Source organism: Cornus florida, unplaced genomic scaffold (assembly GCF_030987335.1).
Source record: "Cornus florida cultivar Cherokee Brave unplaced genomic scaffold, ASM3098733v1 CherokeeBrave_3.0.0_Hap2_Chr05, whole genome shotgun sequence".
Classification (NCBI taxonomy): Eukaryota; Viridiplantae; Streptophyta; class Magnoliopsida; order Cornales; family Cornaceae; genus Cornus; species Cornus florida.
This window is the reverse complement of record NW_026775575.1, coordinates 98,978,815-98,995,839: the sequence shown is the minus strand read 5'-3', so window position 1 is coordinate 98,995,839 and position 17,025 is coordinate 98,978,815. Positions and strand designations below refer to the sequence as shown.

Below are 17,025 nucleotides of genomic sequence, written 5' to 3'. Positions count from 1 at the left end.
CCGGTTCAGGAATTTTAATCCAATTTCTTTTTGAAGTTTGCGCAAAACGCGCTATCTGACGGGCTTTCCTCGCTTGACGCGGTATAAAGAAAATAAAATATCAATATTAACACCTTCCCCAATCTAAACGCCTAGACAACACTTCACAACTTTTCAAAATTACCATCGCAGGTATGATATGATATGTGTGTGTGTGTGTGTGTGTGAAGAAGAAGGTGATATATTTATGACTTTGTATGGTTATGGTGTATGCATCATAAGACAGCTCATTTTGGAGAGGCTGCTGATGTGTATGCTTGTGTCGGTGCGAATGAATGAATGAATTTATGATAAATTAGCAAAGGGAAACGTGTAGTTTAATTAATTTTGTTGCTTATAAAAACAAAGGTCTGAGAATAGAGATGGTACTTATTTCCAATTATTTAGGATCACATTTTCTTAAGAAAATGCTCTTGAAACACAAGGTTGATAATAAATAATTAATGTTGTACCAGCTCCATTGGTGATTGGTCTGAAGTCTGAACAGAGTTCTCATTTCATTTTTTCTTTTTCTAAGTCCTAAATACTAGTAATTGTTAATATATATATATATATATATATATATAATACAAGAAGACAACGGGCAGCGATCCAGTGATGTCAAGTTCTAATTTTTTTAAAGGGAGGTAAGGGGTTCAAGCTTTTGTGGAAGCATATGTATGTAAAAACCAACTCAGAAAAAAAAAAAATTAAAATATATATATATAGGGGTGGAGCCAGTGCTGCAAAACTTTGAAAAATAATTATTTTTAAAAAAATGAAAACATAAGATATCGACCTTAAGAGTCCTTTTTAGCAATAAATTTAATTACCAAACTTTGAAGAGAAAAAAAATATATATAGTTTGAATAAAGGAATAACTTTTTTTTTAAAGAGAATATAAAAAAGAAGAAGAAGAGAAGTAAGAATGAAAAGAAAGGAAAAATTAAAGATATTTTTAAAAAATAATTATTTTAGTAGGCATTTTTATAAAAATTTATAAATTATAGGCCTATTGCAATAAAATTTTAATTGGCCCAATAATAATTATTTCAGGGAGCACTTTTCATTTTTTTTATAAATTATTAGCTTATGTGCAATAAAAGTTAATGGCTGGGTCCGCCCCTAAGTATATATACACCAGAAGACCAATCAATCCAAGTAAGCTAAAAAAAAAAAAAAAATCAAATATCAAGAAGACATTTCTGGAATGTGAATCAGTGAAAATGTAGTATCAGACACTTCAACAAAATGCGAACACAAACTAAATATTGTATTCTCCATAATTGAATTTACAAATATTAAATAAAATATTACAAATTTACAACAAAACCTAAACAAACTTAAACATGAATATTTGTAATATCTAAATAGCAGATGATCCAAATTGGCCTCTATGTCTTATTCAGACTTTGTGCATGGAAACTTGTATCACGAGTGATTCCACCACTCACGCAAAAATTAGTCAAAAAGTTATAAAGTCCATAGGGGCTGCTGCGTACGTGAAAGAGGGATGCCCCAACAGAGACGGGCTTGAATAATCTAGATGCACAAATAACCTTATATATATACATTCAATTTTGATGCATATGCACTTAAATGTGGTCACTTTTTTTTTTTTTTCTTCCACAAAATGTGGTCACATTGGTCCACTCTATATACCCTCATACATAGAGCAAAACAAATGTAATGACCAAAGAGCCCTTAATATTGTGCAGACATGGCGGCTACATTGGTCACCATCACAAAGTTGAATCATGCACCCAATTAATCTGGAAGGAATTTGAAACCACAAGCTCTTATTTTCTTATTTATTATTATTATTATTTCTTTTTTGTATTAAATGTCAACTTATCTTCTTATATTGAGAGAGCTCTTTTTCATATATATTTTTCTACATATATGGCTTCAAGAAGAGAAATATATACCATATGGATGCAGTCACTTGTATTCCATGGAAATGGGTGCACTGTGTACGATTCAAAAGGTGAAATTGTTTATCGTATCGATAACTATGGCAACAAGTGCTGTCACAAAGTCTATCTCATGGATCTTCATGGCGAAGTTTTATTTTCTATTCTACAAAAAAAGGTACCAAACAATGAGTGGAACAAGGCTTTTTTTTTTTTTTTTTTTTTTTTTTTTTTTTTTTTTTTTTTTTTGTGTCTAAATTGCAAATTGAATATATATATATATATTCCATTATTTTCTATTTGTTTTTGCAGAAGCTGGGAATTTTTGGATATTGGGTTGGCTACAAATGGAGTGGGTGTAAAGTGAAGAAAGAGAGTCGACCATGTCTAAAAGTAAGAAAAGATTGGAGGATTCTGAGGAGAGACATGAGTTGTGATGTTAGGTTGGGTTGTGATGAAGCCAAAGCAAGCTGCAGCTACAGGATAGTAGGATTGGCTGGCAAATCAACATTTAAGATTATGGACACCAATAACCAACTCGTTGCAGAGGTACGTACGATTTTGCATGTACATGTGTTCTGACTTCTGGGTGGGACCCAAATTCTCTCCGGTGAGTTACCGTGGTCGCCTTCCATTCAGTTAATAAAATAGGTTACAATAAATGGTAACTCACAAATATTATGATACAATTTCAAACTTCACAATATTATAGTATCATTTATTATAATGTATTTCACTAATTAGAACGAGCAACACTGAACAATCATGATTAGTCACACGTGTCGCATAATCACATGCAGGGACGGAGCCATAAATTATGTTCGGGGGCACAATGCAATAAAAATTTTAAAGTAGAAAAATTTTAAAGAATTATATACATCCAAAAATGAAGTTTTTTAAAGTTGAGGGGGGAAACTTAAAATTTTTAAATAATTATATATACAAAAATGAATATTTTTAAAGTTGAGGGGGTGGAATTTTAAAATTTTAAAGAATTATACATAAAAATGGGGGAATTTAAAATTTTAAAGAATTATACATAAAAATAAATAAATAAATAAAAAATTAAGTTGAGGGGGGCAATTTTAAAATTTTAAAGAATTATGCATACAAAAATAATTTTTTTTTTTAAAGTTGAGAAGGTTGTGCCTCCAGTCTTTACCGGTCTGTACTTGATCACATGTATAGTGATCGATATTGGTCAACTGCAGTAGGCAGAGAATTCTGGCTCATGTTACATTATGTATAGAAGTAACTTTTATTTCAATTAGTTAGCAGAGGTCTCTCATGTTTCTGTTCTGCCACGAAGAAATACAGTTTGGAATGATCCACGGATTTTTATATGGTTAAATGCAATCAAATTCCCTAACTATGTTTCAACAGATTGATCTTTTTTTATATTCGCACTTTTTTATATTCGCACTCTAATCTTACAGAAATGACAATTCTAACTTTAACTTTACAAGTAAATGATTTTTATTTTTTAAAATGACACAATTATCCTTTCAAATTTCTTCTTTGTGTCTCTAATATTTACTACTATTTTAGGTCTCTTTTAACAAGACAAAAAAAAAAATTATTTTTATTGAATAAATTTATTTATTTTTGTTTTGTTTTGTTTTATAAACTTTGTGTGTTTTGACCGAACTGAAAAAAAAAAAAAAAAAAGAAAAAAAAAAAGAGGTACCCAATAAAAAATTTATCTCTTTTGATAGAAAAAAACTCTAAAAAACAAAAAAAAAATTATTTAAAAAATTATCTCTTTTGTCAAGATCCAAAAAAAAAAAAAAAGAGTTATTTCTATTGAATTAAGGACCAATAAAAAAAAGTACCTCTATACCTGAAAAAAGTTAACTTTGTTGAATAAATTACTTGTTTTGATTTAACCAACAAAAAATGTATAGCACATGAAAAAAAATAGTAAAGGAAGTAAAGAAGGTATTAAAAAAAAAACAAAAATCAAAATTATAAAGGTAGTTATGACATTTTAAAATAAGAGATGATAGATTAATAAATTTAAGGACTTTCTTGTTATTTTTTTTTAAAAGAAATAATAATAAAAATAAGTGAAGTGTAATTGAAAAAAGTGGAGTGTCAGTATTTTCTCCCAAAAAAATTTGCACTTGATTAGTTGCCCGGTTAAATAAGGTAATAAATGGTTAAGAGAAATATGTTATTGAGCATAAAGTATATCTAGGAACCAGTATGGTATGGTCATAGACTCATAATACACTGTAACGATTTGGGCAAATTTTTTATTTAATAATTGATATATTTTCTATTTAATTACATATTTCTCTTATATTTTGTGTTATATATGTGAACAGCTGGAATAATTTGGTTTTGTGCAGGTAAAGCAAAAAGAATCTACTTCAGGAGTTTTGTTGGGAGATGATGTATTAACATTAGTGGTGGAACCCCAAAGGGATCATTCCCTAGTTATGGCTCTTATGACTGTCTATGGATTGATTAATCAAAAAATGTGAATTATTAACATCACCACCATTGCTGCTGATCATGCATGAGCTTCTTAGACCTGATGAAAATAATTTATTTGTAATGTGAAAACAATGTTTTGTTTTCTGAGCGATCGGATGAGTAGGAAAATGAAAAGATTATTAAATATATAGCTTGTGTATATCAGATGTGACTGTATATAGCTTGTGTATATCAGATCTGATAGTATTGTTCGGAAGATAAAAGGTCAGACCTTTAGTGTTTCCTATAACTCTAGAGTTGATTCCCAGTATATATATATATATATACATATAGGATAATGGTTTGGATCTGTGGACAAATTGTGTCCTGCACACTAAAGTGTAACAATAAGAGGTTGACATCTCTTTTAAACTTAAAAAGATACAAAATATGGGTCATACCTATTTTTTAGGATTAAACTCGACAGAACTATTTTTTCCCACTCTTTGCTACCTCCCATTTGTGTATCTCAGTTCGTCTCATCTTTCTTTTTCCTTAACTCTAGCCGCGGTCATTATAAACCTAATCTTCCCTACCAGGACCTTGACCACTCTGCTTTAGACTGGATTTCGATTTCGTCTTAGCAATAATTGATTTATTTATGTTATTTTTAATTTTCTTAAGATAGAAAACCATCCTTTCAAAAGTTTGAACTAACCATTTATATTTATCCATTTTCAAAATTAAAAGAAAATACATTCAATAATAGGATTTGGAATGATTGGTGGCCGAAGGTAAGGGAAAAGAAAGATGTGGATGATAGATAAGATAGGGCGGACCAAAGAGGGCGAAAAAAAAAAAAAAAAAAAAAAAAATAGACATATGGGTTAATCCTAAAAAAAAATGAGGATAATACATGTTTTGTATTTTTTTAAGTTTAAAATAAGTGTCAACTTCTTATTCAGACACGTTAATGTGTTGAACAAAATTTGTCGGGATGAATTTTAAATTTAAAATAAGTGTCAACTTTTTATTGTAACAAGTTCATGTACGGGACAAAATTTGGTAATTCTGATGAGGTAAGACTGAAGTTTTATCCATATATATAAATTGATTAATGAATCATGGTACACAACTTATAAAAACTATATTCATTAACAATAAGCTTGTCCTTTTATCATCATAACAAAATGGCCGCTATCGTCGCGTCCAATTTTGGCATCTTTTTGCCATTGGTTTGACTTGTTTGTAAAATGGAAATAACATTTTCTTTGAAAAGAGTGGAAAAATCAATAGCACGAGAAACACTATTTGACACATTTTTCTTTGAAGGAATGTGAGTTGAGAGTTTGAGACACCTATAATGGACCACAATTATAACACTTCCCTTTCAAGGAAAATTAGTTGAAACATCCTTGTATGGCCACATAAGTTCACACACACGCATTCAAAACCAAGTACATATTCCATAAAACAATTGGTAAATTTTTCTCCAAGTACAAAATAATTTATATGCATCAATTGCGTAAATTTTTACAGATACTTACACTCATATATTGTTTCGGTAACAAAGTTGACATTGCCATAAAACATCATCATTTATTTAGTTTGAATATCATTCACAACTACGCGTTCTTAATCAAAATTCTCTCTGTTGAGAGATTTTTGTAGTTTGGAGAAGTTCATTATTATCAATATTAAATTTCATTAACATAATAATAGGGTGAAATGGCAGAATTTTACTTTTTTGAAATTACACTTACCTCTTCTGAGGTTTGGACAAATCTCACGTGAGTAGAGCGTTTGAGATTCTATTACTCTAGCCTCCCTTAAGATTATTAAAAAGTCAATTATACCCTTATATGAAATATATTTTTATAACACAAAAATATATTGTAAAATCTTAAAAAATCAATTATTCTATCTCATCTCACCTATCACTTTCTCTCTCCTCTTCACTACAGTTATCCTCTCTTAAAAAATATCTTATAAATTAATAAAAAAAAAAGTGTAAGTGCAACTTGATCATTTTATGAAATTTTTTTACAAGTTTTAATATAGAGAGGAGGTTATTTAGCATATACCCAAATCTCAAGGGAGGTCAAAATAATAAATTTTAAATGCTTCATTTGTGTGAGATTTGTCCAAACCTTAAAAAAAAAAAAATAAGTATAATTTATCCTAAATTTTACCCACTAAACGAAATGGTAAATTTCTCTCACCCGACAAGATTTGGATTCCTCTTTAGCTAGCTAGCTAGCAACCCACAGAAGTCAAATATTTGGACTGACTAAAAAACAATTCGAGTAAAACATAGCCAAAAGGTATTTTCATGTGGAGAGAATTTCTTGTGTACAACACATGTACGCTAGCTTTACCCAATTAACTGTTACTGAACTTTCCAAGTCTTCTAACAATAGCCAAACCGAGATTTTCTTATTGTTGGTTTTTGAATAATGTGCTTAGTACTTAAACAAATACTAATACAATTGTTCCTCTTCTCCATTACATCAACCAACACACTCATTTCCCCATTTTTATTGTTTAATACTTCTTAATATGGATAAGAATTAAATACATGACAATTTTAATATTTATACTCATATACCGAGTCATACGGTAGTCATACCTAATAAACTATATACATTATTTTTACACTCATTACACACCTTAAACATGAGTATATGTGATACTCATGTAAACAATTTAGTATTTAATACCCTGCAGTATAGTATTCCAATATTTTAGTTTCACGAGGGGAACAATCATTGACTTATTTATTTAATATGTTGAAGCTTCATAGCAAGTGTGTTGAACATATGAAAGGACTAAAGTTCTCTTCTTCATCTACAAGCAGATTATTTTTTCTTGTCTTTCAGATGGCTAAGGTCTATCCTAACACACCCTGTACTCCATCTTCTTCACACAGAGATACATATACTATATATATGAAATCGCTTGTGCTACGTGGAAATGGATGCACAGTCTTCAATTCAAACGGCGAGATCGTTTATCGAATCGATAATTATGACAGCAAGTGTTGCAGTGAAGTTTTTCTCATGGATCTCAAAGGCAGAGTCCTCTGCACCATACTGCGAAAGGTATGTACACACACAAACACATAATATGAAATTACATGTAGTTTTTTTAATGTTGAAACTCGAAGCTATTAATAATAGAACATAATTTTTTGCTTTTAATGAAAATTTGTGCAGAAATTGCTTGCTTTCGGGTATTGGGATGGATATAAGAGCAATGGCCATGAAGTCAAGAACGAGAAGCCATGGTTTCGAGTTCGAAAAAATTACAAGTTTTTAAACAGAGAATCAGCATGTCAAGTGACAATGGGGTGTGATGAAGCTCAAGCAAGTTGTTTTAGGATACAAGGAAATGCCAGAAAGTCGGAATTCAAGATAATAGATAATGAAGGAAGAGTTGTGGCAGAGGTGAGCTTCTTGATTACTTATGTTCTATATATATATATATATATATATATATATATATATATGTGGAGGATTATGATCATTATTTTTATTTATTTATTTTGGTGAAAATGGTAGTAACAGAGGTTTGTTTTGACAGGTAAAGCAAAAGCAATCATCTTCAGGAATTGTGTTGGGAGAGGATGTGCTAAGTTTGGTGGTGGAGCCTCTTGTAGATCCTTCCCTTCTCATGGCTCTTGTAGCTGTCTATTGTTTGATTGGTCGCAAAATGTAGGGTTTTGCCGATTCAGTTTTCTGAGAAGAGTTTTTTTTCTCACAAGAACTAGAGAAATCGAGAACAGTTGAAACCTCGTTTTTGGAGATCTTGAGAACTGTTCCAAAGCAACGATGGGAAGAAGCCCATAGTTTTTGGGTTTAAAAGGAAGACCGTCACATGAGGATCATTTTTATTCAAACACACACAAAACACGCACATATATATAATGGATTCCTATGGTTTTCTTGTGCATTCAGATGAAAGGGAGAATTTTTGTAGATAAAATTGACTGACTGCGACAGGAAAGATTTTCCATTTACACGTGTTTGTATTGAATATATATATATATTCATTCTTGATTATTATGATTTCATTAATTAGTCAATACTTGTTTTTTCCGTGTGTCCTCCAATGTAAATTTCCTTACAAAGCATATATATCTCTTATAATAATCAGTCTCGAATTGTTAAATAATATGCCCAAGGCAGTAGCCAGTAGGCTTCTTTATATATACTGTATATATCAGCAAAATGTGTTTGCTTAGGAAGACTTAAAACTGGCGCTAATAGATTCAACAGGTCTGCAAGAAACATAGAGCCGTTAATGTTCAACTTCAAATCCGACAATTGTAGGAGTTTGTTACAACCATTTACTCATAGTTCTGCAAGCAACACAGAAAACTGGCCAAGTTGAATTGTATTGACAAAAACCAATCTACAATGAAATTATAAAAACAACATGATCCAACACCAAGGAATATTGACCTATACGAGAAAACTACTTTGTAATATGTGAAATCTGTGAAAAACAAAATAGATAAATATATTACTGATATACACATTATTATTATTATTATTTTTTCTCTAGATAAGACACTCATGGAACTGTGGCATCTGGATTCTTCGCACTTGCACCCAGCTGTTATAACTTATGCAGTATCCAGTTTCTAGCGAAAATTTTAATTAGTTCTTTTTTGAATTCTTAAGGTTGCGTACCGTCATTACAAGCTGTTGTCTCTCACCCTCTACCTCTGCAAACTTGAGACTTATTTCTGAGTATCTCTCTTGCATATCCTTTAGTTCGCCTTCCATTGATTCGTTCCTCTCCTTCAGTAGTGACATTTCTTTTAATAATTCATTGGTATTTATGGCAGGTGCTTCCAGTTCTTTGTCATCACTGCAGCAGCAATAAAGAAATAGATTATCAGAAAATCATGAAATTGTTCCTAAAAATAGAGTAAATCTCAGTTTTGTGGCAATGGTCCTTAGCTGGATTAATCTAAAGTTAGTACCTCCATTTAGGAGCAAAAAGGTAGAGCAAAACCAGCTGAAGGAAAATGAAATTATATTCCATTAAGTGATACCTCTTCATCAATGACATTGTAGATGCATTTTTATTGGACATGCACCCTGTAGAGCTCAATTTTTCTACTGTATTTATCACTTCTTTTTGCACATTGCCATTCAGAGTAACGTCTTCCATATTGCAAGTTACCTGCATCCCAAGATTAAGCATTTCCGGTTACTGATTAACTAAATTATGTGTGGTCTCTGGAAGAAAATATTGATATTCGACCTAGACAGAAGTCCAACTAGACTACTTCAATATTTGAATTTGACAGAGAAAGTCACTTTACTAAGCCAAGCAGAAAATCAAATTGAAAGTAGGGCGTGTTTAGTTTTAGGTCTCCACCTTTCACACCTTCCAACTCAAACATAAATAAGGAATGCTAATAATGCCATTAATAACTTGATATGCTCAAAACAGTTCATGAACTTCACTACAACCACTTGTATACTAGTAAGCATCAGGTATGTGTTTTATTAAAAAATGCATGGTACTGGATCATTTGAACTGCAAAATTTCTAACCTTTGGAAATTCAAATTCATGGGAACTCATACTATTGTGATTGAGTTCTTCCAATCTTCTTTCTAACTCTTCAATTTTATTCTGAAGATCTTTCTCCTTCTCCAGAAATGAATTTGTCGAGGTTTCAAGAGCAGTTTCCTTCAGCATTATCTGAGCCTGCTCGTGATTAAAATATAGTTAGTACAACAAATCAGAAAATATCATACTTTCAGAAGCACTTGAAACTTGGTCAACACATCAGAAAAACATTTTCAATAAGACCAAAACATAAATCATATCCGAATGATTCAAAATATGATGGTCAGTCACAAAGGGATGTTGTCCATCTTGGTTTTCTAACAATACTTTATCTCTCACCAGCAATATCTTTGTTCCTCTATACCTGATTTACCATTAATGCCTAGCATGTTTCAAGTTAAACAATTTACTAAATGAAATTAAAATTTACCTCGAGCAATTTTATTTTGTCTTTCATACTTGCAACCTCTTTAGAACCACGAGGAACAGGAGCAGCTTTATTGTTTCTCATAGTTGCTTTCGCTCCATCAGAAACTGTTGCTCGACTGTTGCTACTGTTGAGCTTCTTCTCTATACTGCTGAATGCGTCCTCTTTCTTCTTTAGGTCACCTTTTAAATGAAATACCTGCTTCCTCAGTTTCTCTTTCTCTAATTCATCCTCAAGCAGAGAATGTTTTAAGTCATTACACTGAGATTTAAGAGTTTCCAGCTCCAATTGCAGATTTCCAACTATCGTTTCCTTTTCATCCTTTAGACTCCTCAAAATGTTCAACTCCTCCAGTGTTTTCTCTGCTTCCTCCCTCAACAAAGTGATAACGCTTTCCATCTCATTCCTTTCCAGATTCCCCCTTTGAACCAGCATTTCAGCTTCCTTCATAGATTTTTTCATTTGTTTCAATTCAGCTTCCAAGGTTTCTCTCCGTTCTGGCTCTTCAGAAAGGTTATTATTCTCTGTTGTGAGCATTTGAATCTTCGCTCTGAGCATTAGAATTTCTTGTGAGAGAACCCCACGAGTTTCTTCCTCATGCTTCTTTTGATATTCAAGCCTCGTAGACTTGTCTTCAATTTCTGACTGCATCTGTTCTATTTGATTGGTCATGGAGTTTATTTGGCTGGAATGCTCGTGCAAATTTGCTTCATAATGGTCCTTCGCAAACTGAAGCTCGTCCTTTGCTTTTTGAAGCATTTCTTCTAGATGAAATTTCTGCAGTTGGAGTTCATGGGCTTCTGTCATTGATTTTGTAGCCAGCTTCTCATTCGCTTCAAAAGTAGATGTCATTTGCACAGAAAGCCTTCTAAATTCCTCCTGAAGCCTCTCTGCTGTATTAGCATTTTGCCGTCGTGTCTTTCTCAAGGTTTCCTCTGCTTGTATGGCTCTCTGCTCCTGCTCAATTTTGGCACGTGTAAGAGCTTCCAGATCAGCTTCGAATCCTAGTGCTTGCTTCTCCAGTTCTTCCTCCAAACCCTTAACATGGGTTTTAAGTTCATTTATGGAAGCCAAAGAATCGGAAAATTCTTTTGACTGCTTCTTGAGTTCATTTTCCAAGTTTTCAACCTGGGTTTCAAGTTCATTTATGGAAGCATAAGGAGGCGAACATTCATACTGCATCTTCAGTTGTTCTTGCAGCTGACTTTGCTGTAGTTTATATGAGAGGTCATGGTTTTCCTGCGTCAAGATCTCATAGTCAAGAGCAAGCTGCTGCATCTGCATTTCTAGCTCATCTTTATCTCCCTTGTAGATCTCCAATTCACCATAAAGGTCCATGATCTTTTGCTCCAGTAAGTGTGCTTCCTTGGCATTGCTATGATCCTTAACAAGCTCTTCTAGTGCCTTCTGATCTTCATCGTATTCTGTTTCAGATTTGGAGTTGGTTTCCCATAACTCCTTGATATTCTCACTGGTAGCTGATCCCGATATTTCCATATTCTTCTGCTCCAACATTTCATCTAGGTCACGCACAGCAAGAATCAACTCGGAGTTTGATTCTTGTGTCTTCTGAAGTTGTAACCGAAGATTGGCATTAAGGTCCTTCTCATAATTTAGTTCTTCCCTGAGTTCTTCAAAAAGAGCCCTTGTATCCCCTCCCTCAAACTTCAACCTGTTTTCAACTTTCGCCACATCAGTACGTTTCCGGAATGCCTTGAGTTTTTCACATTCTTCCTTGAGTGCATCTCTCTCATCTTTGAGGCTACCAACCTCTCTTAAAAGATCCTGCCCCCTTTTGCCCTCCTTCACAATCTGCTTCCGCAGAGTCTGTAGTTCCAATTCGGACACTTCTGCCAGCCTAGCCAAACTAGAAATTTCAGTTTTGAGCTTTTCAACCATGATATCTGAAGTCTCTTGTGATCCTTCTATTAAAAGGGTGTCTCTGGGACTGCTTGATGAATCATCTGTACTTACTTCAGGGGCAGAACCTCCTAACCACTCCCATTGTGATCCCTGATGCTCCTCATAGACTGTTGTTGAAGCATCAGAGGTCGGTTTCTGAGGCACTGAGAGATGATCTAGAGATGATAGGAAGCTGGTATGGTCTTGGTCACTGTTATTATTCTTCAGCCCAAGTTCTCTAGGAGTATCAAGTCCGGAACTGCTCTCAGAACTTGAAATTGTAACATCAGATCCATTAGATGCCCGGCGGTTCCCATTCACGTCGCCATTGTAAGAAATGGTCTTATTAAAGGGCCCATCCTACAAATAATAGAAAAACAAAGCAAATTTGTATCGGTTGTTCTGAGTAGAAAACCAAGTGCCATAGTCACAGTACTACCACACTGTTGGAAATTTTCATATATTTCTTCAACTATGCTTATGTAAGAATTAAATAAATGCAACCACAGACCCTCTCTAGAGTAAGAAAACAAATTTTAGTTATTGACTAAGATGGATTAAAATCTTACTTCAATTAAATTGCTTTGGACACTTCCATTTGTATGACCATTGCTTAATTCTGTCTTCAAGCTTTTGTCCTGGGAACTGTTTTTTGCATTTTCACTTTCTTCAAGCTCTCTGCATAGAATCAGAGAAGGGAAATTTTACAATTAACTTTACTTGCCTGCAAGATTTGAAACCTTGAAAGATTAATGAAAAAAAAAAAAGTGATACTTAATTTTCACCTTTGATCAGCATTCTCTGGCATCCTTTGGATAGAAACCTATAGCAGAAGCAACGACTACATGTGAGAAATATCTATAGGCATAGACTACAGTAATATGCTTCAATAAGCGTTTGAATTTTGAAGACTAATAAAATTAGCAAGCAGGGGTTTTCAGAGGTCTTTGTATTTGAATTTCCAAAGAACTTTGCCATTTATGACAATTATAAATGTAGTGTGTGTTTGTGCACCCCCGGGCGTGTGTGTCAGAGAGAGAGACAGAACTAACATGCAAAACACCCTCAGATTTTGCATTTTTGAGGGGAAGAGACACAGAGGAAAGCTTAGTGGCCAAAGCATAATTTGCTAAATCAATAGAGACCTCTCCGAAAAGGCCAGATTTTGATGAGCCCTACAAAAATCCAAGAACACATGATATCAATTCACACAAACAAGTTATTTGGTAAGGAAACAAAGAATAGAAATTCATAGATTGTTGAAACATTTCATACATTTGACACCATAAAGTGGTAGATTCTCTCATGAATCTTCCCTGTTTTCAGCTCCCGAATGAACTTGACTGTTTCATAGACAGGATTCTCCCAATAGCAACTTCCATCTCGGACTGCTGCTTTCTCTAATCTCACCGTCGGTTTTCCAACATCCGCCGGAACCACAGATATCATCAATGCATCCCCTCCTAATTTTGGCACCTGAACACACCAACCCATGATCACAAAATTTCAATGTTTGGTTCCCAAGAAAATGCAAGAAAGGGGAAGAAAATAGTAGTTGTAGAACTTAAAAAAGTTTCACCAATCAAGTCACAAGGAAACACAAATCCCAGCTCCACTGAGCCTAACTCACCTATTTGGCATATAAATGATTTGTTTATAGCTATTTCATGTTTGACAATGCCTGGAAATAAATAAATAAATAAAAACACAAATTTAATTTCTTCTTTACTTTCTTTTCATTCCATTTCTCCACAAACAAACATAGGGTAGATTTCTAACTGCCCCATTACATTGCAGCTAATGATTTCTTCTACTTCCAATTCCACCAGTGTTGAAAATTTGATTTTCCAATACATTTTTTTATATATATAAATTGGATGACTATATGTATATAAAATATACACATACATATATTTATGCACAGACGATAACATTTGATTGGATTAGAGGAAATGTATCGAGTACCTGAGTTGCATGAAACTGCAATTTGAACACTGCGTGGATCTTGTTCTTCTCGCTCCTCCATCGCGCCGACTTGAACATCTTCGCTCTCGGCCTCAACCCCACGTCTTCTTTGTGGAATTCAAGGCTCGCCGGAGCTCGGCCGGAAAAATCCGTACCTCATCAGAGCTCCGGCGAACACGGCCAGAAAATCACCATTTCATGCGACGGATCACCAATGTTGTTGAATTGCGAGAGCCCAGTTTGAGATTAAACCAGTACAGCACCAAAAACTACAAATAGAGATTAAACTCGATACTGAGTTGACACAGTCGATCAATGCGAGCCCAACTCAGTGAAACATCAAAAATTTTGCAGAGGCCTTACATTGATTACTCGTGACTGAATTTAAAGAGCAGGGTATGGAACAAGCAGATCTAAAGACACTCTCTCTCTCTCTCCTTTGTCTCTCTCTATGTGTATATTTGTGTAACAGAGTGTCGTTGAAAAAGATAGGCGTGAGCTCATATTTCAGTAGTATTTAATTCATAATTAGAAAAAGGTAAAGGAAAAATAGACAAGATTACAGAAGAAGCTTCTTTGGGTAGGATTATGACAGTTACATGGATATTAGTGAACACTAATGTTTTTAATGTATTCACTACTTTTTAGCTCTACTTTATACATAACACATCTTAGTCGAAGCACTGTGTAATTTATAATACACACACATTTATTGTCATAATTTTTATTTTTATCATTATCTTGTTAAACCAATGAGATCGCCCCTCACATAATTTTTTAAATCCGTCTCTAACTTATTATTCATTATTATTATATTTGTTACGAGTTGTCGTAGCATGTATAATTTTTTTACCATTATATATTTTGTTTTAGCCTTACTAATTTTGACCAAGTTTGTAATTTTGATCCCAAACAATATTAATTTAAAGGATACCCACTCTATATCGACATAAATTTCCATACATCATCCCCAAATTTATTTGGAATATTCATGGCACCAAATAATTCTTTAAAATTGATTAACTTTTGACAAATGTACACCTATATATATATATACACACACACACACATAATTCATATCACATTTATCTGTTTCAAGATCTAAGGTCTAATCTCAATGTTGATGAGATAGGAGTTCCAAAGGGATGTAAAATGAACTTCAAAAGCTCAAATGAGGATTATATTGGCATTTTAAAAAAAGAAAGTGGATTTTTTGGTGACAAAATTTGCTGATAACTGACGCCAGGCCTGGCAAGCAAAAAGAGGATGCCAATAAAAGTCAGCTCTGACCACAACAAAACCGAGGCTACCTAATTGATATTTTATATTTCTATGGGTGATTATTTTATCTTCCGAAAATGACCCTTCTACCATAAAATTTCCTCTTTAGCCTCTTATTTGTACTCATTATATAATTTATATATATAGATATTGATACCAGACATATCTTTGTGATATGTCTGTTGGTACTGGGTAGTAAACGTACATCAGCAGCTTATAATTAAATAATTATTCACGGTTGATACAATTTTGTTTTCTTTTTTATAAGCGTTCCAATTAAGAAAGCCCCATTAAGGTTTTTATAAGTTTTTAACATTACATGTATTCAGTTGTTTTTCCTAAATATATATATATATATGAATTTTTTTACTTCAGATAACAAACTCATTAATTCATCAATCATCTTAAATACGATATGCGAAATATATGGTTACTGTTACATTAATGTTGTAGTACTTTCTCCACTCACTTATTACATAATTAAGGCCTCCAATGCAGTAAGCAAAATGCTTTTGGACCCTGTCAATTACATAATATTTCAACACAACATTTACTATTAAAGTTTAATGTTGGGACCGACACTTGGCACGAAACCCTCAATTGATTGAACCATTGATGTACCATTAATCAATGCCACACACACACATATATATATGTATGTTAACAACCATACATTAGTTACTTAATTACCCAAAAATATAATTAAAAAAAAGAAGAAAATTATAACTAAATTGAAGTCAAAATAAGGACAAGATAATTCCTTACGGCCACGTTCGCAGATATAATTTAAACTTTATTTACAAGTTTTATGGATTAATCGGGCAAAATCGCGAACACCATAATTATATATATATATATATATATATATATATATATATATATATATGAAAATAGCTTTAATATATAGAAATATTTTATTACTTAATATTTTTCTTTTTTACTCTTGTTCTTTAAGGTAGGTTGAGCTCCCTAACATTATGATGTTGCAGCAAAAATGTATTCATGTCTTTATTCGTAATGATTGAAACAAATATTGCGAATGGACATGGACTAGATAACGATTCCGTAATTATGACAAAAATATATAAAAGAAATATATATATATATATATATATATATATATATGCATTAATACTTATGCCTTTAATAATATAAAAGTTATTGGCTATTGTATAAAGTATTGGCAATTTAAATGAGGGTAAGCTGGGTTTGAAACTTTGAATGTTAGTAATGCTGAAGTATAAAGCCCCTGTTATATGTTGCATTGTTACTATAATGCGCTCTATCGGTTACGGTCGCGGTGTAATAAATTTGGATAAAGTCAGTGTAAACTGACCGATACAAATCGCGTATCAAATTTAAAAAAGATCGAGCAAACCATAATTGCTACAAAGCCTACAATTGACAAATAAGTTGAGTTTTGTAAGATTATACTTAACTATTCAAATTTTATTGGTACAATAATTTAATAAAATCATCAATAAAATGGTGCAAAAAATTGGAGGAATCTGTTG

General features: G+C 32.8%; 3 protein-coding genes across 3 annotated transcripts; 2 read left to right on the top strand and 1 right to left on the bottom strand.

Moving 5' to 3' along the window:
- The first annotated feature begins 1,882 nt into the window (after positions 1-1,882).
- Positions 1,883-4,712, top strand: LOC132307899 (protein LURP-one-related 4-like). Its single transcript, XM_059805776.1, has 3 exons — positions 1,883-2,109; positions 2,244-2,480; positions 4,283-4,712. The coding sequence occupies exons 1-3, from the start codon at positions 1,921-1,923 to the stop codon at positions 4,415-4,417; spliced, it is 561 nt and encodes a 186-aa protein (XP_059661759.1). The 5' UTR covers positions 1,883-1,920; the 3' UTR covers positions 4,418-4,712.
- A 2,405-nt stretch (positions 4,713-7,117) lies between these two features.
- LOC132307898 (protein LURP-one-related 4-like) lies at positions 7,118-8,379 on the top strand. Its single transcript, XM_059805775.1, has 3 exons — positions 7,118-7,450; positions 7,565-7,795; positions 7,932-8,379. Exons 1-3 carry the CDS (start codon positions 7,136-7,138, stop codon positions 8,064-8,066), a joined length of 681 nt encoding a protein of 226 aa, XP_059661758.1. The 5' UTR covers positions 7,118-7,135; the 3' UTR covers positions 8,067-8,379.
- Positions 8,380-8,729: 350 nt separating this feature from the next.
- Positions 8,730-14,715, bottom strand: LOC132307897 (intracellular protein transport protein USO1-like). The gene is made up of 9 exons (XM_059805774.1): positions 14,231-14,715; positions 13,541-13,741; positions 13,318-13,440; positions 13,051-13,088; positions 12,835-12,943; positions 10,367-12,625; positions 9,919-10,074; positions 9,412-9,542; positions 8,730-9,224 (listed from the first exon to the last, which is right to left on the bottom strand). Exons 1-9 carry the CDS (start codon positions 14,306-14,308, stop codon positions 9,011-9,013), a joined length of 3,309 nt encoding a protein of 1,102 aa, XP_059661757.1. The 5' UTR covers positions 14,309-14,715; the 3' UTR covers positions 8,730-9,010.
- Between the last annotated feature and the right edge of the window lie 2,310 nt (positions 14,716-17,025).